Source organism: Pleurodeles waltl, chromosome 2_2 (genome assembly GCF_031143425.1).
Source record: "Pleurodeles waltl isolate 20211129_DDA chromosome 2_2, aPleWal1.hap1.20221129, whole genome shotgun sequence".
Taxonomy (NCBI): domain Eukaryota; kingdom Metazoa; phylum Chordata; class Amphibia; order Caudata; family Salamandridae; genus Pleurodeles; species Pleurodeles waltl.
This window is the reverse complement of record NC_090439.1, coordinates 925,535,845-925,561,436: the sequence shown is the minus strand read 5'-3', so window position 1 is coordinate 925,561,436 and position 25,592 is coordinate 925,535,845. Positions and strand designations below refer to the sequence as shown.

At 40.9% G+C, this 25,592-nt stretch overlaps 1 protein-coding gene across 2 annotated transcripts in view; it reads right to left on the bottom strand.

The window, feature by feature from the left end:
• Positions 1 to 25,592, bottom strand: part of LOC138282757 (fibrocystin-L-like) — a 735,329-nt gene that overhangs the window by 178,070 nt on the left and 531,667 nt on the right. For both annotated transcript variants that reach the window (XM_069220628.1, XM_069220629.1), the window contains exons 57-61: positions 25,186 to 25,265; positions 19,372 to 19,511; positions 8,814 to 8,943; positions 4,718 to 4,836; positions 1,342 to 1,471 (exon numbers count right to left, since the gene is read on the bottom strand). In XM_069220628.1, the coding sequence (XP_069076729.1) occupies positions 1,342 to 1,471; positions 4,718 to 4,836; positions 8,814 to 8,943; positions 19,372 to 19,511; positions 25,186 to 25,265 (599 nt within the window). The remainder of the gene's footprint in view (positions 1 to 1,341; positions 1,472 to 4,717; positions 4,837 to 8,813; positions 8,944 to 19,371; positions 19,512 to 25,185; positions 25,266 to 25,592) is intronic.

The window sequence follows — 25,592 nt, the reverse complement described above, 5'->3', positions numbered from 1 at the left end:
TCTTGTGACAGACCTCCATCAATCATATTTGCGGACAGATCTGTGTTTCCCAGTACCTGTACAATCAAATGTACAATTCAATAAAGATTGCTTGTAACTTGACAAGCTTCTTGGCTCTATATTTCATAAACTCATTTCATTGCTATCCTATTCTACTCCTAGCAAAATTGCAAATTCTTATTGACTCATATACAAAACTGCATCTACCATGGTTTACTTTTCTATATGTACTTGGGTGGATGCCCACATTTCAACTAAACCTCAGTGAATCACATTTATGGCAGGCTGATTTTAATTATTTTGGGAATTTATTATACTCGTCATGTGAAATTCCCAATATGACACCACAACACGTAATTACACACCGTTTGCGTTGAAAATGCACAGATACAACTGTATGCAAGGTGCTGTTAGTTGTGATTTTGCCTTTTGCACTATTTTTTGTTTTTTGCCTGAAATGTGTTTTCGTGTAAAAAAATGGATGTGAGGATGCATTTTGCTCTAAAGAAAAGTGCTAAATGATGGTTTACATTTCACCTATTCATTCATATATTGCATACTTTTGCTGAAATTTCATATACTTATGCTTTGTTTTGTTTTCCTAGGATAGTGGCATTTCCCAATTAGTATACATTCTCTATTTCACTACAGTATTTTTTGGGGGCTAGAAATAGGAAAGGTCTTTTCAGTGCTAGAACTGAAGTATAGGCGAAGACTGTTGACAAATACGTATTGAAACCTATACACCACCAAAAAAGACCAAATGCAGCCACACTAGCTTCTTAGAAGGTCGCTAGTGCACCTTCCGACCATCAGTGAGCCAAAAGGCCCTGTGAAGATGGGGGCAGTCTTTGACTACATTGCACCGCATGGTGACTACTGAACACCAACAGAGCCACTCTTGGTGCATTAGGCCTGTGCACGTCATACCATGGAACAAGAGGTTTGGAGTGTAAGGCATCTTATGAATAATGCTCTGCATCGACTTTGTGTAGTTAAGTCCATCTGCTTCAAGTAACAATTTGTTGGTGTAGACTTCTAACTACAAAAAACGTGCTTCCAACATATTCCAACACAAAGAGATCATACGTAAAAGACACGATTAAAAAATAAACTACGATGATTCTGATGGGAATTACACATGGCTTGGAATAGGTGAACCCGCCCTTTTCAGCTACAGATTTTGTGGGCAGGGGAAAGGATTCACATATTGTTACAAAACATACCAAGACATCTGTGGAAACACAAGAACTAGAGTAATGACTGACATGTTAAGGTACACAAACATATTACAGTGAAGTAGTGGCTTGAAATATATATTTTCCTGTGGTTGGCACTTACCAATGTGGCCAAAAGAAAGAGACTGATTTAGAGTGAGTATTCTTCTGTCGTGTGAGACATCAACAATCCTTCTAGTTTCTGTCTGCCGGGCATCATAGCTGGTGGTGGTGATCACAATGTCCTCTCCCACCTGGTGAAACATTTTACAATCAGATTTAGAAGTTGGTCAGAATCTTATTTTAAAAGCGTATTTCAAAATTGTTTCTACGTGGCTTGCCTCTAACTTAAATATGCGTTGTGAAAAATTTGGTTACTAGTTGAGTGGGTGAAACCCTACTCAAGCAGCAGCCACAATCCTTTTCAGGTTGAGGCACAAGCAACCCCAAATTAACCTGTGCTCAACCCTCTGGTAGCTTCAAATCGAGCAGTCAGGATTAACGTAGAGGCAAGGATTAAAGTATATCTGCAGCATTTCAAACTGTAATAAAGTGAAAATACAACACACATTTTGTTTAGAAAAATAGAGCAAGATTCAATAAATAAAACAAGACTAGAACGCAAAACAAAAATCCAATCAGTAGAACTAAAGTTATGAATTTTTAAATATTTAAGTGAAAAATAGCACGAAAAAGCCCAAAGCACCACTCATCACTGTTTGTTCGTGCGAGACTGGGAGCAATTCACAAGTTCAGGCCGACCAGGATGGAGCACAGATCTGAGATAGAGACCACATTAGTCCTGCTAAAAAGTTACCTTCTTAGTCCTGGGCATAGAGTCCCATTTGCAGTGGAGTGGGCCACTGGAGCAGGCAACCGTTACAGGCAGTGATTTATGAAGTGCAAAGAGCAGGGCAGGCTTAACGCAACAGTCCTGTTGTCACTGTTAACAGTCAGGCCAAAGATTCGTAGTGTCACTCCGATGGAGCAGTAGATGCTGTTGTGGAAGAGTGGGGCAGATGGATCTTTGCATTGTCAGGCTGTGTGACGGACAAGGATTCAGTGCCCAATGGTCCATTCGTGGTTGCCAAGACCCCAAAAACTGCAATTTAGCTTCTCTGAGCTCATGCCAATGGTCCAGGACCTGAGGGCACAACCTGACATCAGAGGCTTGCACCAGCTGAATCTGGTGCATCTGGTTGGGAGCCAGTTATGTCCCTGCGGCTCAGAACAGGAAGCAAGCCCTTTGAGTCACTCTGAGAGTCCTGAGCAAGGTACAAGTCCACATCCCTCAGTCTCACACAGCAGAGCAGCAATCCACCCAGGCAGCAGTCCAGCACAACAGTAGTCCACCTGGACAGCAGTCCAGCAGAGTGACAGTCCTTTCAGCAACACAGCAGTTCTTCGTCCTAGCAGAGCATCCACAGGTGTAGAACTGTGCTGAAGAGGTGGTGTCTGAGGACCAATATTTATACCTGGTGCCTCCTTTGAAGTGAACAAATTTTCTAAAGGTTTCCACCTCCTGAGGTGTAAGGCATCCCCTTCCTCCCTGTCTTGGCCCCAGCTTCTCTGGGATCATAACAGACTAGTGACAAACCCTTTGTGAGGGCGCTCAGGCGGAAGCTTTGTGATGTGCAAGTGTGTAGGTGACAGCTCCTCTCAATCATTAACTCAGAGTGGCCCATCCTGCCAATTCCTATTTTCCCTTTGCCTCACAGCCTGGGAGCAATATATAAAGTTCAACTGCCAGCTGCTTCTAGTCGGATAAGAACTTTCCAACTTTCTAAAAGTGATTTTATTCAGAATTTTGATTAAAAGTCTGACTTTACCATTAAAGAGGGCATTTAATTACAATTCTTTAGACACTGAACTCCCAGTATCTACCTGTTCCCAATTGAAAGTTAAATCTTAATAAATGTAATATGGTAACTCCAATGTTATCGTATGGGACTTTTAGTAGTGAAAACGTATTTAAGAGTTTTTCACTATTAGGACATGTAAAACTTAAAAGCATATGTCCTGCTTTTTACATACACTGCACCCAGCCATTTGGGCTGTCCAGGGTCTACACTAGGCGTGACTAATATGTATTATAATATGTATTATATTAAAAAAGGTTTGGGCCCGGCAAAAGGCTTATTTTGCCAGGTCAGAATGGCAGTTCAAAACTGCACACAAAGGTTGCAATAGCAGGCCTGAGACATGTTTGCAAAGCTGAAGTGGGTAGCACAGTGCTGCAGGTCCACTGGTAGCATTTCATTTCAGGCCACGGGTACATGTATTACCACGTTACTAGGAGCGTATATATAAATTGAATGTTCCAAGTTGGTATAAGTCAATCTTAGCACAAGTACTTTATCCCTGGTTAGCAGTGGTAAAATGCACAGCATCTTTGTTCCTAGTGGGTATAAGCCAATGTTAGCACAAGTACTTTAGCACTAGTTAGCAGTGGTAAAGTCACAGAGTCTTAAAGCCAAAATCATAAAAAAGTTTAACAAACCAATCATTAAAAACCTTACCAGCTTTGGACAGCATCTACAGAGAGCAAGAACAGCTTGCACAACCGATTATGCACCAAACAAATGTTACAGCTGCTGACACGGCCTGCTTTCAATTTATCAATTACAACAATTTGAACATCACAAAATGCATGAGCAAGTATGTGTTCATGTATATCTGTTTATTTTTGCCTAACATTGTTAAAAGGTACTGAACAGTCAGATGTAAGTTAAGGTACAAACCAGTGAAACAGTATTATTCTTTTAAATAAGACGTACATTGACGTGCAGTGTGCTTCCCAAACATAGAAGTCCAGTGGAGGGATCACACTGCCAAGGTCGGATTCCCTCCAGCAAAGCTTATTTGCCAAGCCCATGCAAATGAACCCCTCCCCTTGATTCCACTATTAGTTTGATCCCTGATAGCACTGGGAAGCTGGGAATGTGAGGCCAAAAATCTCATTAGACATACATGCATTAAAATAGTACTACAGCAGGGGAGATAGACTTGATTATTGGAGGTCTCTTCCTAAATCAACACCACTGCTCTAGAAGGAAAATTACACATTTGTATTCATTGATAGATGAAAGTCATGCTGAAATTATTAAAGTGAGTGTTTAGAGGCATGAAGTGTATATTTCAGAGGTCTAGCAGGCACCAAGCTGGGTGGTAAAGGAAGCATGATAAGCCTTGTCAAAAATCTCCTGAAGAACATATTCGGAACTGAAGGTAGAACACCAAATGTCAACTCATGCCTTGAAAAAAGATCTGGATAAGGGATGCCCACACAGCAGAGACTTGCTTTACAAACCCATTGAAGATCAAGTCAGCAATCAGTGAAGAAGACATGGACATGCATCCAAGAGAATTCAGGCATGCTGACTTCACTGAGACTGTTTTCAGATGGAAACTATTACATAAGAGTCAACAAGGTAGAATTATCAATTTCATGCTTGCATATAAAAGGTACAACAATACTGTTACTGTGCTGTATATCCTACCATCCAATCCACCTCATCCACCAAGGATATGTTTCTTGATCCAGCTGAAGCTGTTTGAGACAATTTTGTTTTGTACACGGAGCGGGGAATTCCATGAAGATCCAGGACCCCGAAGACACCTGCACACCAGAAAATGCAGAGCTTTAATTCACCATCAGACTGCATAAGCTGCTTTGCAAATTTTAACACGGGACTTGAAGGCAATGATGACCTATACTCTTCATTTCCAGACTGACCTTTTGGTATACATAAAATGGACACTCTTCAGTATCACAATTTCGTTGTTGTTGTGGTGATTAAGTACAGTGAACTATGTATGTCCCAAATGTTTGATAATTTAGCAGTTTTTCTTTCTTTCATATGTATGCATATTATTTATTATGTTCTAAAGGCACCTGACACCACGCCATAATGCATTTATTATTCCGGGAGACGCACCATGAATAACATTGGATGTTCTGTAGTGAAAGCAAGATGCAAGAAGGGGCTACATGTGTTGCCCCTGGTTCCTCCCATATTATCTACTGCAAGAAAGCAGCCCCTGGATAATCGCAACAAGCTTACTCACAGTTGCATTGAGCAGTGGTTCCCAACCTGTGGTCAGGAGACACCTGAGGGTCCATGAAGCCTCCTCAGCAGGTTCGTGAGTGTTTAGAAAATTAACTAATATTAAGTAATGTTAACAGATTAATAAAGTACATAGAAATAAAGTGGGTAAATGTACAAATTAACATTTTAAAACGCACTGTAAATTTCAAGGAATTTGAAATCGGAGGCTAGAAATAGTACCCTCAGATTGATTCGTGGGAGCAGAGCAGGTGCATCAAACAGAAAATAGTATGGCCGATGTTTGACTTCAATTGAATTTAGAAAAGCTTGAACCTTCCTTTTACAAATTAAATAATATGTTTTATCATTTGTGTATGTGTTTGACAGAATGCTTGTTTTTATATTTTTTGCGTATTGCTTTGCGGTTCAAAGACAATGTTCAGGCCTGGGTCCCCGGCTTCCAGTAATGACTCAGTGGGTGGGTCCCAGGACTCCAATAATGATTCAGTGGAGGTCCCTGGGTTCCAAAAATGATAAAGTGGGGGTCCACAGAAGTCAAAAGGTTGGCAACCACTTGCATAGAGGAACGGATTGTGCAAGGAGTGAATGCACTTTCCGTGGAAAAAGCACAAAGGAGCCATCTACCTTCCCAAGTGTCCCCAGCTGTGTCCATGTACAGCTGGGGCAGACTGCTGGAATTTATACATGGCCAACGGCACACACTAATAGCCAAAATGAGAAAAAGAAAACTAAATTTTGAAAATGCACTGTAGCTAATATTTAATTTCTAAAATATCATGAAGCCTATTGAAATTTTACAAAAAGCGCATGTTTTAAAACATGCTGGAATAATACTACATTTGGTACCTAATCCGCAAATAATATGGATAATAAAGGTAGGCCTTTGATAAAAACAAATGTATGATAAAAGCCACGGAGGCAAAAGATATTGATTATTCATATACCATCGCTAAAATAAATCATTATTTTGTTTTATAGGATAAAATAAAATGTATAGCTGACATTTCTACTCATCCTACGTAACAGGTGTACAACAACCCAGTTTACGGTATTCATTGTACCCACTTCAGAATCATGGAATGCCTTGCCAGGGTTCCAAAACGTAACTTTCAGATCACCGCATTACTCAGTGGTAAGTATTCTATTCATTCAGCTTTTTTTCCAGTTGAATTTAATGTACAGAATGTTTAAGTACAGTTCACTATGCACCGAACGTTGCCTTGAATTGTATCATGAGAGTTTCTCAATTAACATCAATGTATGCTGCTTCATAAAATATGTATTGAGGAGCATATTTATACTCTGTTTGCACTTAACTTGTGTCATTTTTTTTAAATGCAAATTTGGTGCAAATTTAACTCCATATTTATATTTTGACACTAGACCTGTCTAGCATCAAAATATAGGAGTTGACGACATTTTCTGGATGCATGAAACCACCTTGCATCAAGGAGATGCAAGGTAGGCATGCCCGGCCTAAAAATGACTCAAAGCCCCTAGCGCCTTATTTATCCACCCGTGCAAACAAGGTGCACAGGTGAGAGGCGGGCCTAAATAATGGCGCTAAACCTGCTTAGTGCCATTATTTTAACGCCTGGGTCAGAGCAGGCATTAGGGGACCTGTGGACCCATTTCCATTTTCAAACACCATGGAATGGGCCACAGGAGCTCACACCAAGCCCCAGGAACACCCCATCCACACCAGAGGGACACCAGAGGATGGGGGACACCATCCCAGGTATGCATAGGTAAGTATTTTATTACATTTTTTAACTGCCATTGGGGGCCCTGAAATGAGCCCCCCTGCATGACACTTGTTCCCTGTGCTAGCCATTGGGATGGTGGGCATGATGTGGTATGGATGGTTTTGCATCAGGAAATGACACTAGGCTGGTTAATTGCATTTTCTTGCCTCTAACCAGCATAGTGTCATTTTATGACGCAAAACCCCCTTCCCCTGTACCGCCACCCCCACCCAGCTTACGTCATTTTTCCTAGACACTAGCCCACCCATAGCACTGGCTTGCGGGATTCCATAAATTTGGCACCTGGCTGACGCTTTAGAATGACGCAAGCCGGGCGCTATACTTTTTGCCGCAAAACTGCATTTGCACAGTTTTGAAGCAAAAAGTATAAATATGAGTCTGAATGCCTTCCTTTTCCAACATGTGTGGGAACAATTGCTGGAAATTTTTCAAGCCTCTGTATCTATGACCTGAGGAAGCCCCACTGAGGATATGTTTTAGGCTTTGACTTTCGAGCCTCACAACTCTTCCAAAGTTGTCTTTTCATTTTCTGCTAACACAATATCTTGTCATTGAGATATTTGTTATCATTTGAATGGCCTGTCTTACTTAAGGTCATGAACATCATACCTGATATGAGTGCAGATGGATTGTCTTTCTGTTGGTTAGAAATGCTGCTAGTTCTAAAATATTGGAAGCAAACATGGGATAAAAGCAGTGAAAAGTGAATCAGCCTCATTCATAACGCTATCTGTGCCTGTAGGTCTGGCCTATATGCACAAAATACCCTTTTGTAGGAGTGCAAAATTAATTTTGTGATTCAAAGACGTCAGGCGCGTACTCATAAAATTAGTTACTAATACAAAGTTTTTCCTGTTGTGTAGACTGGACGTTCCAGGGCAGCAATGCAAGACTGTGAACACCCACCTTTCCTATTTGTGGGCATTCACAAGCCATTGGCTCACCCTTCCCACCCAGGGATAGTTATTCCTGTAGGGAATTATTTATTTGAACCACTGGTTTAAAGTAGGGCCCACCAACACTCATTTTGGGGGACCAGCACTTATTTTTTATTCAAACTTCGACCTCGTTCAAAAAGAGAAAAACACAAACAGAAGAAAAAAAGAGGATGAAAAAGAGTGACAAAGAAAGATAGAGAGTAGGCTTGAATCTGAATCTGAAAGACTGCGATAAAGCGCCAGGTAGTGTCTAGTTGGGATGAAAGAGGCATGAGTGAAATTACATCTACTCGGTTTTGGTATTCAGCATCCCCAACATTTGAGGCCATCTGGGCGCAGGTTTCTGGGTAAAACGTTGGGACCCAGCTCCTATGCTTTTACAAATTAAGCACGGCTACCAAGGACAGGAGTAAACTAATGTCCATAATAAAAAGTGGGGAGTAACACCCCACAGAAATGCAGGGGGCGGTAGATGAAGAGAGAAAAAAGAAACAAGATAGCAAGTGCATACAAACTTGTAAGATCTGGAAAGCTATGGCTGTTGGAGTTGACGATTTAACAGGAAACGTTTGGGGAGCAATTGGGTTAAAATCCTGTGGATGCAAACTCGTGATGGGTTTTAATAGACAATCTAAGAATTTATCCGAGCCTTTATTCGCAGTAGATCCAATCTAGTGATGCACTAGTTTTCTACAAACTTATTGCATACACGATTACTGTATAAAAATATTTCACTCTACTTAAGTGATGTTGATGCCAATTCAAGTAAAAGTGGTTGCACGTAAAAAGTGTACCATAGTCTTAAAAACCTCCTTGGCTTACCTAATACTTTTGCCCCTTGAATGGGTCCACTGGGCAACGGAGTTTCTGGCGTTGAGTGGTTTCCTTTCAGTACGATGTGTAATTCTCCTTGGAAAGGATTATTCTCCCAGCCTCCGATTAATCGGCCACCCTGTCGTGAGCAAGAGTACACAGAGCGTCAACTTTAGCTTGTGGGTACGGTAAGTAGAAATACTTCCAGAGATTCATATTTCAAACTGTTTGCATACATACATATTACCGCATTATTTACAAAACGCAAGGTTTTACACATTTTTGAAAACTGAAAACCACTAATGCTGCGTAGATTTAAAAATCTCTTCGCACATGTAAACTGTCTGCAACAATTCACTCTGGACATTGTATCAACACTCCCTTGTACTGGTCCCTTCTTCAGAGTCCGACAGCTGACTTGCTCAGACATTCCCTTACATCCTAGTACACTGGACACTTCCTTCCGTCCAATTACAAGTTTAATAAAGAGTATCTCTTTCCCGGGATTTCTTTTACACGCTTCACACCAATACCCTTTGACTACAACTATTGTCATCGGGAATTAGTTCATGTGAATGTCCAGGAGCAGGGCGTTCTTTACAAGTTCGGGGCTAGACTCTGATCGGAATTACAGATTGGAGAGTAGTTTTCTCACTGCCTCGCATTGTTTCTTGGATTGATTCTTTCAGGTTAAACCTGCCGAAATGGATCAGGGGGAAAACACATGTGAAAAAGGCAAAACATGCGGAATTTGGTGTAATAACTGTTCCTTTTCAAGTTGAAAACTTGGAATAGCAGGTGTTTGCTGGGTTTATAAATATCTCACCAGGTTAAGGATATTTGCCAGGTGTGGCACATATCCATCCCTTTCAGCCCAACTTGTACTGAAGACCTTAGTCTGAATTATGCATGTGTGCTACTTTGAGGCACCGTGCAAACCTGTTTTCAAGGGTGTTGCAATTATGATCGGGAAAAACCTATCGAAATTTGCTAGGTGAAAGTAGTAGGTGAATACCCGGACATGTGGCTTTTGGGGTAAGAAACACCAAAGCTGTTCCCCATTGCATCGGCGGGCCAAATTTCACATTAGGTCCTATTTATAGCACGCATTAAATTTCGCACCCCAGAGTATCATTGTTTCTAAGCTGAGATAAATAGTACTTGTTTCTCAGAGGCACTCGTGTATGAGGCCAAGTCGACCAGAAATCAGGTGCAGATTTATGAAAGCATAAAAACAGACCAAGCATATAACCGAGCAACATAAAATAAAAAGACGTTTGTAGAACAGAATTATAAGGCACACTAGTAAAAGTTATTCTTTTTCAGTCATTTGTAATGTCAGTTTGGATCATGTGCCTCATAACTATGTCTCGATGGAATAAATTATGGGGGTCATTATGACTCCGGCGGTGAGTGGTAATGTGGCAACAGTACCGCCAACAGGCTGGCGGTACCTACCGCCACATTATGAGAATGGCAGCCAACCCGCCACTTCTCCACTCAGTCCGCCATGGCGGTAGCAGCCGTCGGGCCGAAGATGTCAATCTCCAGCCCGGCGGCCGCTATAGTACCGCCGACAGCATTTTGAGCCAGCTTACCATCATGGTTTTCGTATCGTTAGCAACGTCACGTAAACCATGGCGGTAGGCCCTACCGGTGACAGGGAATCCAAACCACCCCCCCCCTCCGATCCTCTCAAGAGAATCCGTCACCGCGGCGGAAGGCGGTTTTTACCCCCAATGATATAATGGGGGCCTATGTGTCTTTCCAAAGTGGGTAGACACCTACACAGAGATATGAAGCACTATTTAATTGCAATATAATGCTGTTATTTGAAATCATTAAATGTATGCCCGGTTCAGATTCTGTTAAGTAACCTAAAAGTGGCTTTGCACTGGTGGGCTGTGCCATTAACCAATTACTCATTTTGATGTGTTCTTACCAGACATTGCTCTGCTCCTGAAGTTACATGAGCAACATTAAAAGGATAACCAAGCGGTGTCAAGGCCAATAGGTCTCAGCTTTGAAAGACACTGGTACTAGTATGCTAATGCATCAAGATACATGTGTATACCTATCCACTAATCTTGGACTGGGTTTCTTTTAGTAGACGAATCATTCCAAGAAAGCTGTGAATGCACTCACATGCAGGTGTGTCATGATGTATGCACAGTGACATGCGCATCTGTGTGTCATGTCGCATGAGGCCATTTTGAATTTACTGTTCTAAAATGGCAGATGGGTGTGTTAATGTGGTAGATTAAAATGAAAAATTGCATGCAAAGCATTAATAAATAAGAACAAATGTACCATGCCCGAGGGGCGGTGGGTAGCGGCATAAGGCACATTGTCTGGAGAATCAGGGAGCAAGGGGAGGGAAAAGAGAGTGTGTTGGTGCAGCAAGAATATAGCAGGAGGGGACATTGAAACATAATCCATCTTATGACATGCTCAATAGCAAATAATGCAGTGGAAGCATACAACTCGCTTAGCCAGAACACTGGTAGGCGCCATGGAGGGTGGGGTAAACTCAAGAATAAGGGGGGAAACCATCAAATCAAAAGCAGAACACCGCGATAAACATCATAGCCATCAAATCATGAGCTAAGGGCTGACCCAAAGCTCACTCCGAGCATATTCTAGGTACTAGAAACAACAGGCCTTACTACATACAGCTAAAGCTGTCTAAAACCGAGAACTAAAACAGTATAGATGAGCAGAGAGCTATTTTTACCTATGTCTGTGAATCTCTGGAGAAAAGCGCTTTCCTAGCAGGTGTGTTTGGAGAGGACTAGCTGCGTCTTCTGTCTCTGAGTGTGGACTGAATACTGCTAATGAGCTAACCTGCCATAGAGGCATGTGCAGTCCTGGTGCCCCTTCTTCCTTAAATAAAATTCTTGGGCCCCAGAGACCCCTCTGCCTGAGGTGCCAGTGAGAGGACATGTAGTTTCAGGCGACATGAAAGCAGAGGATTGTGGGGGTGAAGGTGTTGTAAATTAGTACAGGCCTGTTCATACCTGTATTCGTCCAGTGAAAGAAAGGTGGAAAGAACACCTCAGGGCCTTTAAAAAGTCTAATGACAACTATCCTATGTTGGTTCATTTACGTGCTTCCTAATGTGGACCCAATCTTAATGACATACGATTTGTTGCAATAGAAGTTATCTAACCCCACAGAAGAGGTGGCGATCGAGTACAAAAATTAAGGGAGAGGGAGACTTTCTGGATCTTTAAACTTCAGGCTTTCACCTTGGGCTTCAACAAGGAGGAGTTGCACTAGTTGTTATAATAGTAATTGTTTATGGATATCAATCCTCCAAATGTGTGGAGTTAAATTAATATTATAACTATGATGTCCTAATACTTTCAAATTTCATGTTTCTCCTTCCTGCATGTTAATATACCCTTAATTGAATGAAACCTCGGTAGGCATTTTGTATTGCTTCCTCTTATTTTCACAGTATGCTGTGTCACCTCCCTTATGTTACACTGCTCTCCGTCTCTGGGGAATTTGCTTAATGTACATTTACATACAAAATCATCATTTTCAGCAACTCAAAGAAAAAATATTTATTTCATCAATTTGAGCACACTGCATGTCCTTTGGTATATTTTCTTTTATCTCCTCTTATTAGGAATCTCACACCATAACTAATGGTGTTGTTTGAGGCTGAAGCAGCACATGAGCTACTTTTGTGTTTTGTTATCCACTACTTTTCCTGTATGCATTTGTTTGTAACTGCATCTCATTGAGGCTAATGATTATCCACCTTATTTTGGTTGATGCATCTATTCGTTTTCTAATATTGAGGTCAGGAACGTCTTGCTGTTATGGACTGTAAGTAGTCATTGATTGTTTAAATAGGGAATTAGAGTGTGATCATGTTGTGATAGAGGCACTACAATGCCCTTTGTTTCCTTTTTTCTGCCCCTGGATACATTTTGGTTATTACTTTTCTTTTTACTTTTTATGTTAATCTTTTACGGTTGATTATTCTCTAAATATGGATGCTCTTTTAAAAAAATGAAGTTGGTTTGTTTACAGTGCAGCTTTTCAAATGCGATCACATGGCTGATCATGTGACTGCCTCTACTAGTATTTTTTGTATTTCCCTTTGAGCAATGGAGTCTACTGCTTTACTGCCGCAGCCACTTATTTGCATGATTATCATGACGGTATGTTGCTTGTTACCTTAGTCATTGGAATTTATATTTTTTATCATATGTTTATTGTGGTTGATATTTATCGACTATGATTTCTTAACCACATTAACAGCTGGCATTTATTACACAAGCTCTCACTTTTGGTAACCCCAGTGAGCCAGTTCTACTTTTTGTAAGTAAGTCGCATCAAACTGCGGTTCCCCCATTACACAAATATTTAGCTTTAGTATGGGTGGGTGTTTGTTGCTTTTCACCGGGAATGAGCTGATATCTCCTCTGTACGATTATTAGAATCCTTTTCAGGTGTACTGTTTAAGTTAACCATAATATCGTATTTTGTGAGTTTTATTCAGATAAGCGGATTAAGAAAAAAAATCATTTAGACCAATGGATAAATAATTTTGAGATGGCGCGCTTTCTGGGGTTGCCATTTTCTTCCGCAGCCGCGCACATTAGTCTAGTTGCCAAGAAGCAGATAGGTTTTTGACTAAACGTTTTTGTGTAGATTTTTTAAAGTAGTTCACTATTTTCTTTGGACTTTCTTGGTGTTTGGAGGCCTGTCAACCCAGGGAGATACAAGAATGCGCAAATATGAGGATGCTTTAGAGACTAGACCACACTTTGTTACTTTTCCCAATGTCACACTTTTTTTCCTTTTGGATATAATACAATATTAGACCATGAACGCCATAAAGCGTGTGTGATTGCGTCAGCTGTGCGTTTTAATCCAGGCACGGATATTTGGATACTACATGATAAACCATTACTTATTGGTCAAAACTGTTTGTGTATTTGCCTATTTGGTGCTTTTTATTTTATTTTTAGATATTTTTCCCCTTTTTTCTTTTTATTTCAGTGATTATCGGCAATTAACACCTGATACTACATTGCAATGTGTTAATCCCTTACTCATTTTGTACATAAATTTCTTTATGTGAGTACACATTTTTGGAACTTGTGGGATTAGTTTATTTGCATCTTAATTGGTGGTCTTGTTTCGCCCACTTAATAGATTTCTTGCTCTGTATGGGCCTTATTTACTTTTTAGACGAATGCTAATAGCATGATCGCTATCTTGTTGAATTCCATTTGATTTGTTTCCAATTTATGGTTTGTCTTGTGGTATGAATCAGTGTTCTTCTTTTGCACCAAACCCTTTTCTTGGGTGTATTTTTCTTTGAGTTTGTGGCTTCACTTATATATTCGTTTTATCTGCTTTTACTATTCTGTCATCTTTCTTGTCACGCGTTACACCTATTGGGAAACCTGTGTTTATCTCTGGTATTGTGCTTTTATAATTTTGGGTTACTTATTTCAAGATTTTTCTAGTATATATAGAGAATTGGTAAATCATTTCCAGATACTTAGGGCATTTCACTCATTTCATATTCTTTGCCTTCAATTTGAGCATCTTCAGTACCATTTTTGTAACTGGTGCACCTTGTAAATATTTTCAGCTTTGTATATTCATTGAAATTACTAAGTTATTAATATAAAGTTTTGTTGTCTTTTTTGTTTCTTCTTGCAAATTGTCCCTTCTCTTGGTTTATTTGTTTTTCTCTCACAAATCTGATGCATATTGTATTTCTTTTCTCTGAGTACTTTCAGTATTTGATGCTTGTCTTAGATTATTGAAATTCTGACATTTCATTTGTACTGGGCCTGAAGAAGCGACATATGTCGTAAAACACATGTTGGCCTGAGAATATTTAATGTACTTGAGCTTGAGAACTGTTAGAAATTGGGTCTCTAGTTTGCAGAGGTATGCACCCTGTCCAAGTAGAGACGGCTATCCTAGTCAGGGTAGGGCACAAGCCAAACTAAATTATCCTGTGCTCACCCTCTGGTAGCTTAGCACAGAGCAGGCAGACTTAACTTAGAAGGCAATGTGTAAAGTATTTATTCAATATCTCATACAGTAACACAGTGAAAACACCACAAAGTATACCACACCAGTTTAGAAAAAAAGATAATCTTGATCTGAAGAGTTTAAGATCAAAACGACCAGGATCCAATGTAGAACAATAATGGCCACAGCACACAGGAAGTATAGTCCAAACAGTATGGCAGGGATAGTTGCCCCTGGTAGTATGATGTTGAAGTACACAATTGCAAGAAGTCTCAAGTCTTATGTGTAGATGGTATCTTTAATTAACAGATACTGGTCATCAAAGTGTCATCAGCGCAATACAGCCAACACGTGTTTCGTCACGACAGTGACTTTATCAAGGCGGGGCCGTCCGGCCAGGAGGGTACGTTGCGCAGGTAAGTTATGAGGGAGAACCCTATACAATTGTATGGGCTGAGGAACGTCAAAAGTATCTTCTTATAGTGGAATTGTCAATGATGAAAATGAGTAAGTGGTTAGGAAAAGTATTTGAATGCAAGGTGGGCAGGCCCTGATAAGCCTGTGACCGGAACCTGGAAAGGTCGTCAACAAGTTGCCGCGCGTCTTGACGACCTTTCCAGGTTCCGGTCACAGGCTTATCAGGGCCTGCCCACCTTGCATTCAAATACTTTTCCTAACCACTTACTCATTTTCATCATTGACAATTCCACTATAAGAAGATACTTTTGACGTTCCTCAGCCCATACAATTGTATAGGGTTCTCCCTCATAACTTACCTGCGCAACGTACCCTCCTGGCCGGACGGCCCCGCCTTGATAAAGTCACTGTCGTGACGAAACACGTGTTGGCTGTATTGCGCTGATGACACTTTGATGACCAGTATCTGTTAATTAAAGATACCATCTACACATAAGACTTGAGACTTCTTGCAATTGTGTACTTCAACATCATACTACCAGGGGCAACTATCCCTGCCATACTGTTTGGACTATACTTCCTGTGTGCTGTGGCCATTATTGTTCAATTTTGTCTTTGGGTACTGTGATACCCATTCTTGGTGCCTACAGGGTAGTAGGGCACTGGGCCAGGTTGCACCAGACTCATCTATGATCTTGTCACTTGTCTGCAATTACTGTTTTACTGCCTAGATTGTGCGGCGCCTTTCACCCTTACTACCCTACTGTGCTTTGCCCAGGATCCAATGTACACAAGCAGAGATATTGCTTTTAAAAAGGTGTAAATAGTCTTAATCCACAGAAATCTGTGGATGCAATGGTTTTAGCACAAAGTACCTGGTGTGCATCGAAAATAACGAATCAGATGGACGAAGAGGAAGAGGCGCATTGAAAAACAAAGCGATGCAGGGATTATTTTGGTGCCCAGGGACGATGCGTGAGAAATCCAGGTGAGCTGTGAAGAGGCAACAGGCGCTGCGTCGATCTGGCAGGCGATGCGTCGATTTTCCAACCGCAAGACATTTGCTGTGTCGATCGGCACGCCATGCACTGATTTCCGGGGTGTGAGACTGGCGCTGCATCAATTTTCCGATGCACTGGATTTCCTTGAAGATGTGAAGTCTTTGTTGGCCTGAGACTGCAGAAATAGGAGGCAAGCTCAAGCCAAGCCCTTGGAAAGCACTTCATGAGGAAGGCAGAGTCCTTTCAGCAGTCACGGTCAGCCAGACAGCAGGGCAACAAGCAGGTGACCAGCAGTTCTTCTCAGCAAGGCAATCCAGATGAGTCCTTTGGGCAGCTAGGCAGTCCCTCTAACAGAGTCCAGTTGCAGGTCCAGAAGTGTCTGATATTGGAGGGTCACAGACCCAGTAAAATGTCTTTGAAGTGGGGGAAACTTGAAAGTGTGGTTTTCAAGTGCACATGGTCCCCTTTCACCCTGGCCTTGTCTGCCAGGATCACTATGGGGGGTTATCAATCATTTGTGTGGGGGCATCCCAGTGGCATTTGAAGTGTAAGTAAGAACCCCTCCACCCTTCCTGCCCAGGAAGACCAATTCAGTATGCATATGAATGCAGATGTGGTTGAGTGTCTTGTGTTTATGTCTGTCTTGGAAGAATGCACAAGGGGAGCTGTCAACCAGCCCAGCCCAAACATGTATTGGAGACAGGCTGTAAGGCACAAAAGGCAGTAAGTGCAGAGAAATGTCCACTTTCTCAAAGTAGCATTTCTAAAATAATGTTAAATCTAACTTCACCAGTAAGCAGAATTTCTCATTACCATTTTGACCATACCAAACATGACAACGCCACTCCTTTCAGATGAGAATCTACCACTTAAAATTATGTAAGGGCATATTTAATGCTGGCCTATGAGAGTGGTAGGCCTCACAGTAGAGAAAAATGACTTTGTGAATGTTTCACTACTAGGACATGTAAAACACATGGGTACATGCCCTGCCTTTTACTTACATAGCACCCTGCCCTATGGGTTCCCCAGGGCCTACGGGGGACATGTGTAGAAAAAGGGGAGTTTGAGGCTTGGCAAGTAGTTTTAAATGCCAAATTGAAGTGACAGTGAAAGTGCACACACAGGCCTTGCAAATGGCAGGCCTGAGACATGGTTAAGGGGCTACGTACGTGGGTGGCACAATCAGTGCTGCAGGCCCATTAGCCGCATTTAATTTACAGGTCCTGGGCACATCTAGTGCACTTTACTGGGGACTTATAGGTAAATGAAATATGGCAATTGGGTAGGAGCCAATGTTAACATGTTTAGTGGAGAGAGCACAAGCACTTTTGCACTCGTCAGCAGTGGTAAAGTGCACAGAGTCCTAAAACCAGCAAAAACAGGATAAGGAAAATGGAGGGAGGCAGACAAAAAGTTGGGGGATGACCACCCTAAGGCTGTCAGGTCTAACAAGAACTGGACCAGCTGCAAGAAGTTTAATCCTTAAGGGATATTTTTGATATTTAAAACAAATACCTCAATAGAGTCTTTACCAGCACAGGACTGTTCATCCCTGTAACAGGGCAGAGAAGCTGCTGATCCATTAATGGTCACAAGAGCATAGGACCTGCATGGGACCTGTAGTTATACAGGGGAAATAACTGGGTTTCATGAAGATTCACTGCATTTTCTTGTTTCACACTTTCCATGTATTTTGATGTAGTTGAACTCAAGCAAGTGGAGGATGCAACAAGTCTCTGGTCGACTCCATCAGCTGAGGGTCATGGGTAGATGTGACGGTGCGTATGTAACTCAACACTAGATGATTTCTGCTAAGACATGGCTGGATCTGCACCGGTCCCTATACAGAGTTGTGTTTGTTATCCTGGATCCAGATCTGGGCTGTGGCCTGTAAAATTGGTAAGCAGGTGGGCTACTGTTGGCCTGGCACATATAGAAGCATGCATGGGAGGAGAGGCTTGCTCCAAACCCAGCAAAAGATTACCAGATATTGGAAGTTAGTATAGAAGGCCAAGTGCTGTAGACCGTGGTAGTCTTGTTCTCTTCCATGGGAGTGAGATCATGTTGGGTGACTGCCATGACTGTGATGCATCAGTAAGAAGCAGCCATGTGACATGGTCTGGCCTCACTGTGCAACCTCAAAATGTCATAAATGAGTGCCTAGTCCGCATTTGCAATTTTAAGAGCAACCCACTGCTAAACATATTCTATCTATATATTTGTTATTGCCTTTATTAAAGCAGTAATACTATCTGCATTTTTCTAGCCCAGATTTTTATTAACGCATAGACTGTTTTTGGTTCCATTGCACCTCAATACGTGGTTCCTTTATTTTTTCTTTGTCATTTTTTGGATAAACTTTTTTCTATTATTTCTCCAGAGTTTTTTTCTGGTCAGCTCTACATTTTGCACCTGTTGACATTCGCTTGTTATGCATTTATTCACTTAGGCATGTTGCTGTCCTTATTCTATCAGCTTTACTTTCAGTGCCTGCACATTTAAATGACTCACCTTCGCGTATACTCTTTTTGGCTCAACACATTTGCTATTTACCATTTTGGCAGATCATTGAGTCTCCTCATTCTAGGGCTCCTTCAAAGAATATCGCACTGTTCACTGGGTGACTTTACTGATGATACTTGCAGTCACATCAGTACCTCTTTCTCTGTTGTTTATACTTCTCACAGCCGTTTAAAATTTACAGACATTGTTTAATGTTTAGGTTCTTTCAAATACGTTACTGTGGCAACCTCAGGTCCGTCTCCCTTTTTGGAAGAATCTAAACTCTCGCTTCAAATGCAGTCCAGCTGAGCAGGATGTCTGTTACAGGGGTGTTTTGAGTGAATGAAGCCAAAGCTGCACCTGTCAGCCTGCACTTATGCAGTTTCTAAGTCATCGCTCATCTGCAGCCTACAGAGGAATCTAAATCCTATCATCAACGAGCGCACTGCTTAAAGGCAGAAGAAATGCTTCTGTGAATCTGGTACTTATGCAGACCTTACTTTCAATTACAACAAAAAAGTGGTAAAATAATAATTCTGACAGCTGCCCTGGTTGGGTCAGTAGGTATTAATTAAAAATGAGTTTCAAGTGTAAACTATAGCTGCATTGGGAATTTTACTTATTTCCCTTACCTGTATAGAGATGTAGGTAGCGGTTAGTACCACTGTCTTGAATCCTGAAGAAGGCTCCGTGAGATTTATTAGTTCGAGGACGCCGTAGATAGTGAGTTTCTCCAGGGTTGGCGTTTGTATGTCTGCTATAACCCATTTGCCTGCAAAAATGATTTCACAATTAAATATGATGAATGTAACTACTGACATGTAGACAGATGAAATGATTTGTAGTAGCCACGCTGTGTCGCTGTTCTCTTAATTTATAGTGCACTGAGCACCCAGGAGTATAATTCACTCAAGGCACAGGTTTTATGGTGCAGGGGTCATGCTGAGGCACGAATCAGTCCGAAACATTTCTCAGGTTGCAAGGGGCACACAGGGACGGAAATCTCTCAAGATTCTCTAAATGGAGAAGGCAACAAAGGTGAATAATTATACATGTTACAGATGTCAAAGTGCAAGAGCGACACAGGGAGTGGTGGGGGGGTTGTCAAGTCCAAAGGTGCAGGGGTGGCACAGGGGAAATCAACGCTCACGGTGCATTTTCAGAGGGTCCATAGGGTCACTTATCACTCAAAGTACTGATTCATACAGTATAGGGGCAATGGTGCATGTCACTGGATCTAAAGAAACATTAAAACATAGAAAACCGTTACATTCTGATGTTGCAGCAAGGGAGTGTTAAGTAGGGGTGGTGAGCTCCAGCAATGTATAGTGCATGATAGGATCAATTTTAATACCTTTGTATGACTTATATGGTGTTCTGCAATGCAAATTGTGTTATATAATGTCAGGTAGCGGGTAGATGTCTGATTGGGGTTTCAAAGTCCAGCCTAAAATGCCAAACAGCTGTTGGGGTCAATGAAGGTTTCTCTCTATGTATTCAGAAGTCAGTATTCAAAGGCTCTATGGTTAGTGTTGCCAGGCTTTCACTTTCCCTGTCTGAGTGTGTGTTAGACCTGGCATCCTTTGCATGGTTTTCCCCTAACAATTCTGCTTTCAACCCTTCTTTTGAGCCGACTTTTGTTTTGCTGGCGTTACGTCTCTGCTAAACAGTGCTGGTGCTCTCTCTGTAAAACATGGTAGAATCAGTTTACACCCAACTGGCCTATTTCATTTACTTGGAAGAGCCTTGTAAAGTGGGACAGCATGTACTCAGGGCCTGTAAATTAAATGCTACTAGTGGGCCTGCAGCACAAATTATGCCACAAACTTAAGTAGCCCTCTAAAACTCTCAGACCTGCCATTGCAGTCTGTGTGTATAGTTTTAACTGCCATTTCGACCTGGAAAAATAAACATTTTGCCAGGCCCAAACCTTGCCTTTCAATACGTATAAGTAACTCAAAGGGTAGAGCTGGCACAGCCTAGAGGGTAAGATGTATTGTATTCAAAACATAGGACATGTATTTTTAAGTTTTACATGTCCTGGTAGTGAAAAAGTCCTACATTTGTTTTTCACTACTGCAAGGCCTATCTCTACCATAGGATATTATTGGGTTAACTTATTACATTTAATAAATGATAACTTTCAATTGGGAATGACTAGGAATGTTAAGTTTGATGTCTAAAGAAAATTATTTTAAAACCCTCCTAAATGGTCATGTGGGATTTTAAGTCACAAATTTGAAAATGCCACTTTTAGAAAGTTGGCATTTTCTTGTTCTACCAATTTGGTCCCTTTAGCCTGTATCCTGGGTCGCATGGCTAGGTGTAGCTGGCAGATGTCTTTGTGTGTTGATCCCAGACAGTGAGGTAAGATAGGTTTTGGCAGGAAGGGCCACTCTGAGTTAACAAGGGGGAGGAGCTGTAACCTACCACACTTGCACATCATGAAGGCCATGCCTAAGAACTCTCACAAAGGGTTTGACACTGGCCTTTTGTGACACCAGCCTTGATGGGGCCAGGACAGGGAGAAAGAGAATTCCTGACACCTTGGGGGTGGGAGGGAGAACTTCTTAAAGACCTCAGACTCCAACTCTCCAATACACTTCTGGACCTGTGAACTCCTCCAGGGCGCAGGACTGGTTTGCCAGTGAAAGGACATTGTTGGACTGCTGCTCTGAGGGAATGCTATGCTGCCCTACTGCCCTACTGTCCTCCTTGCCTAGGTGAGGATTGGACCTGCATCTCTAAAGCAAGGACGGCAAAGTTACTCTAAGGGCTGGTTGGCTCACCTTCTGATGAATAATCTCAGGAACATAAAAGGCTTAAAGCAATCTTGAACCCAGCACCTGGACTCTCCCATCTGTGAGTCCTGCCCTCGCATGTGGGCCTAAAGGTGCTCTGCCAGCCCATCTGTGGATTCAGGAAAACCAAAGCATCTTCTCTGCAGCTCATCTCCCACAGAACAGGCGCATTGCCTCCATTGCCCAAAGCATCACCGTCCAAACTGATGCATTGTCACTGATGCGTGGATCTGTGCGTTGCAAGGATTTTTCATCGCCCACCACAGACCATTGGAGCTGACGCATCCCCTCAAGGATCTCGCCTTGCCTGACTTGCACCATTTTTGGAAGCACAACCCCCATTTTCCCCTACGCCAGAGCTGCCTGGTTTGAGTCATTTGTTTTTACTCTGAGCAGTCCGCAGCGCCGGCTAACATCATTCCTTAAATAAGGCGCCCACATGGCGCGTAGGAATGGCGTTAGCCAGCAGTAACATTTTTTACGCAAACCAGCGCCGGCGCTGGTTTGCGTCAAAAAATTATAAATATGGGCCTTAGACTTTGGCTCTTTGGAAATTGAACTTTCTTCCAGTGTGATTATCCAATTGCTTAACTCAATGAAGAAAGGGAATGAATTCACCCAGGCCAGATGGGTTTACTATTTAATTTTTCCTTCATTTCTCAAATATTATTATTCCTCACTTGATGCACTTGTTTCATTATTTTATTCAATCTGGTTCTACTTCCAGTACTCTCCTAGAGGCCACAATGTGCCTTATACTTAAAGAAGGCAATGCTTCCACCCTATGTAAAAACCATAGGCCCATGTCTTTAGTAAATGTAGGTGATAAGATTTTTGTGAAAATGTAAGCTCTCCGTTTATATTCTTTTCTTCCACACCTTCTTTAGAAGGAACAGTCAGGGTTTATAAAAGGAAAATTATAATCAGATAGTACTAGATAATTTTTTTATGTTCTCAATAAACTCCCCTTTCTTAAAACTCCACTTGCATCAAATACCAACGATGCAGAGAAAGCTTTTTGATATTAACTGGGATTATTATTTGTGAAAATCTTTAGCCTGGCATGGTTTCAGCCTTAAGATAATTGCCCTTATCTCCCTCCTATATCAATCCCCACAAGCATCAGACTTAGTCAACATTATAGTCGCACCATATTTTCCTCTCCAACATTGTGTTGGACAGGGTTGTCCTCTTTCCCTGTTATTATTTGTTTTTTCTCTTGAACCTTTCCTTTCAAGTATCAGACTTAATTTGTTGATATCTGTTTTTTAATATGGTGATTGCCATCTAAAATTGGCAGCATTTGCATCCGTACCAGCACTCCTAGTAAAATAGCCTTCCTCTCAGGAGTTTCAGATTATAAAGTCAATAGGGATAAAACTGAAATCTTTCTTTCAAATAAATACACCTATAAACATTTCATTGGAGATGCTGGATTTCAGTGGTCATCCTCTTCTAAGATTAAATCTCTTCTACAATTAAATACCAAGGTCAGTGGTTCCCAACCTGTGGTCTGGGGTCCCCTGGTGGTCCGCAAAGCCATCTCAGGGGGTCCGCAACTGCTTAGAAAATTAAAAAATATTAACAGATTAGGTCCCCAGCTTTTAGTAGTGACTCAGTGGGGGATCCCCGAATTCCAATAATGATAAAGTGGGGGTCCACAGATGTCAGAAGATTGTGAACCACTGACCTAGGTATTTGGTTTACTAATTCAGTACAATAATTCTGTTACTACTAACTTTAAGGAGTTATTCACTAAAACTGAGAACATACTCTCTTCTTGAAATCCTTTATATTCGCCTTGGCGGGGTTTATTTAGATGATTTTTCCACTTTTGCTTTATGCAATTGCTATACTGCTGGTAAATATCCCTAAAGTTACTTTAAAAAATATTTTTTTTTTATGCTCTCCTTTTATGTGGAACTCTAAGAAGACCAGGGGTTCTCTTTATCTCCTCAAAAAATCAAAATGTTAAGGTGGTGTAAACATTTCAGTTTCTAGTCGATATATTAAAGCATTTGGTTTTTGGATTCCTGATTTGGCTTCACCTTTCACTCCACTTTGTTCCCTAAGGGAAGTAATCTCTTTCTCTTCTAAATCCTATATTAACTACTTCCTTTTTAAACACACTTGTTCTTGCATAAGATCAGCTTATAGCCCTATTATGTTAAAACGTTTTATTTTTATTGCTATGTCAATATGGTATAATAAATTTGTGAAAATTCAGAACAGACCTATTTTCTTGAGCTCTTGGAAGTATTGTGTGGATAGCACAGTTATTTGATAATGATCCTCCTATCTCCTTTCCTCGCTTTAAACAATTATTTCATTGTCCTGCATTCTTCTAAACTTGTTTTTCATTACTTATACTTTCTGTTTTGAATGTTCTTTGCTCTCTATAAGACAATCCACTCTCTGTGTTATATATGTCTGACTTCACTACTATTCTTACTTCCTATCCTGAGGCTTCCATTATTTACAAATTGATTTCATCCTCACTTCCTCTTCAACGTAAGTCGAAAGCTAAACTTCTTTGGGAAAATGACCTTGGAATGACCTTGCATGTTGCTTTTTGGAATAAAGTTTGGTCAGGCATTTACAATATGTCTTGAACACCTAGTATAACTCAGACCCTATTATGTATTTGCCATACACTTTATTTTACTCCCCTTCAATTTTCAAAATGTCCAACTAATACCTCTTCCCAGTGCTGGTCTTGTGAGTGTCCTAAAATTGATTTTATGCATATGTTATTCTGGTGTCCTAATGCTCTATCTTTTGGCACAACGTCTGGTCTAAACTTAAACAAATATTTAAAATACACCATACCCTTAACAGTCTCCATCTCTTTTAGGATCTTTAACTAATGAATTTTCTCCTACCCTCCCTAAATGCTAATTACTTTATATTTTCTAAGCAATTGTCTTTCAACAAATTGCTTTTAATTGGAAGTGTTCATCTAAGCTACCATATAAGATTTGATGGGATAGTGTCTGTTCCTCTCATAAACTGGATACTATCCAGTATCCATATGTCTCAATGCTATTGGTCTCATAATGCTAACTTTTTATGGTTACCTTTGACCTCCTTCCTTAACAGTGCTGAATACTGTATGTCATCTACAGCATGAACATTGTCTGAAAATTCCAAACCACCATGAATATGAATCTCTCTGTTGTTTCTTATTTTTATAGATTACTATTGCATTTTGTTACCACTTGATTTTATTATGATAATATCTCTAAGTTAATTGTATCGTTGTACAATTTTTGAGGACAGTTTTATTATACTAGTAACATTTCTCTTATATAATTGATTTCCTTCCTCCCTTCCCTCCCCTTTTACCATTTGCATAATATAAAAGGCGTTTGTCATTTAGCGAATTCTCTTTTCCATTGTATTAGAAGCTTGCTTTATTTAACTTGCTCTTCCTTTTATGTTTATATTGTTATTTAAATAAAGATTTTTTTAAACCTTTAAAATATATTCTGGATCATATTGACCAGATATTTTTCCACCTTCTGCATGTGTTACTGAGAGTGGAATTCTACCCATTGTAGTTCAATATAGGGCTAAATAATGCACTGTTTCCATTGTAATAGGATACATATTATGACAATAGCATTCCACACTGGCATACAGTACCTGCAGGGATCACCACATCTGAGCCATTAGTTGGAACGCTCATGCTGTTATTCAACCAGAAAGAGTTATTTGACCAGTAGCTGAAGAGAAAAAAAACAGAAGCACATTCAGATTTTGCTGTCATATATTCATATTAAATCATTCAAACTTGATTCTTTCCGTGTAGCGGAAATGACACGCTGTGCAAGGTCAAGGCTAATGGGTGCAACCTCCATGCCACTGGAAAGGTGACAACCAGTCACCTTTCCAGTGGCAGCAGGCTTCAGCCTAGTTGTTTCTCTCAGAATGATCCACCAGACAACAGGGTGTGCATGGTAGTTACGATCACAAAGTGCACCACTGTCATTCTGTCAAAGTCAATGGCAGCGGCTGTACCATTTTCATCCTTTCTTCTCACCTGCCCAGGA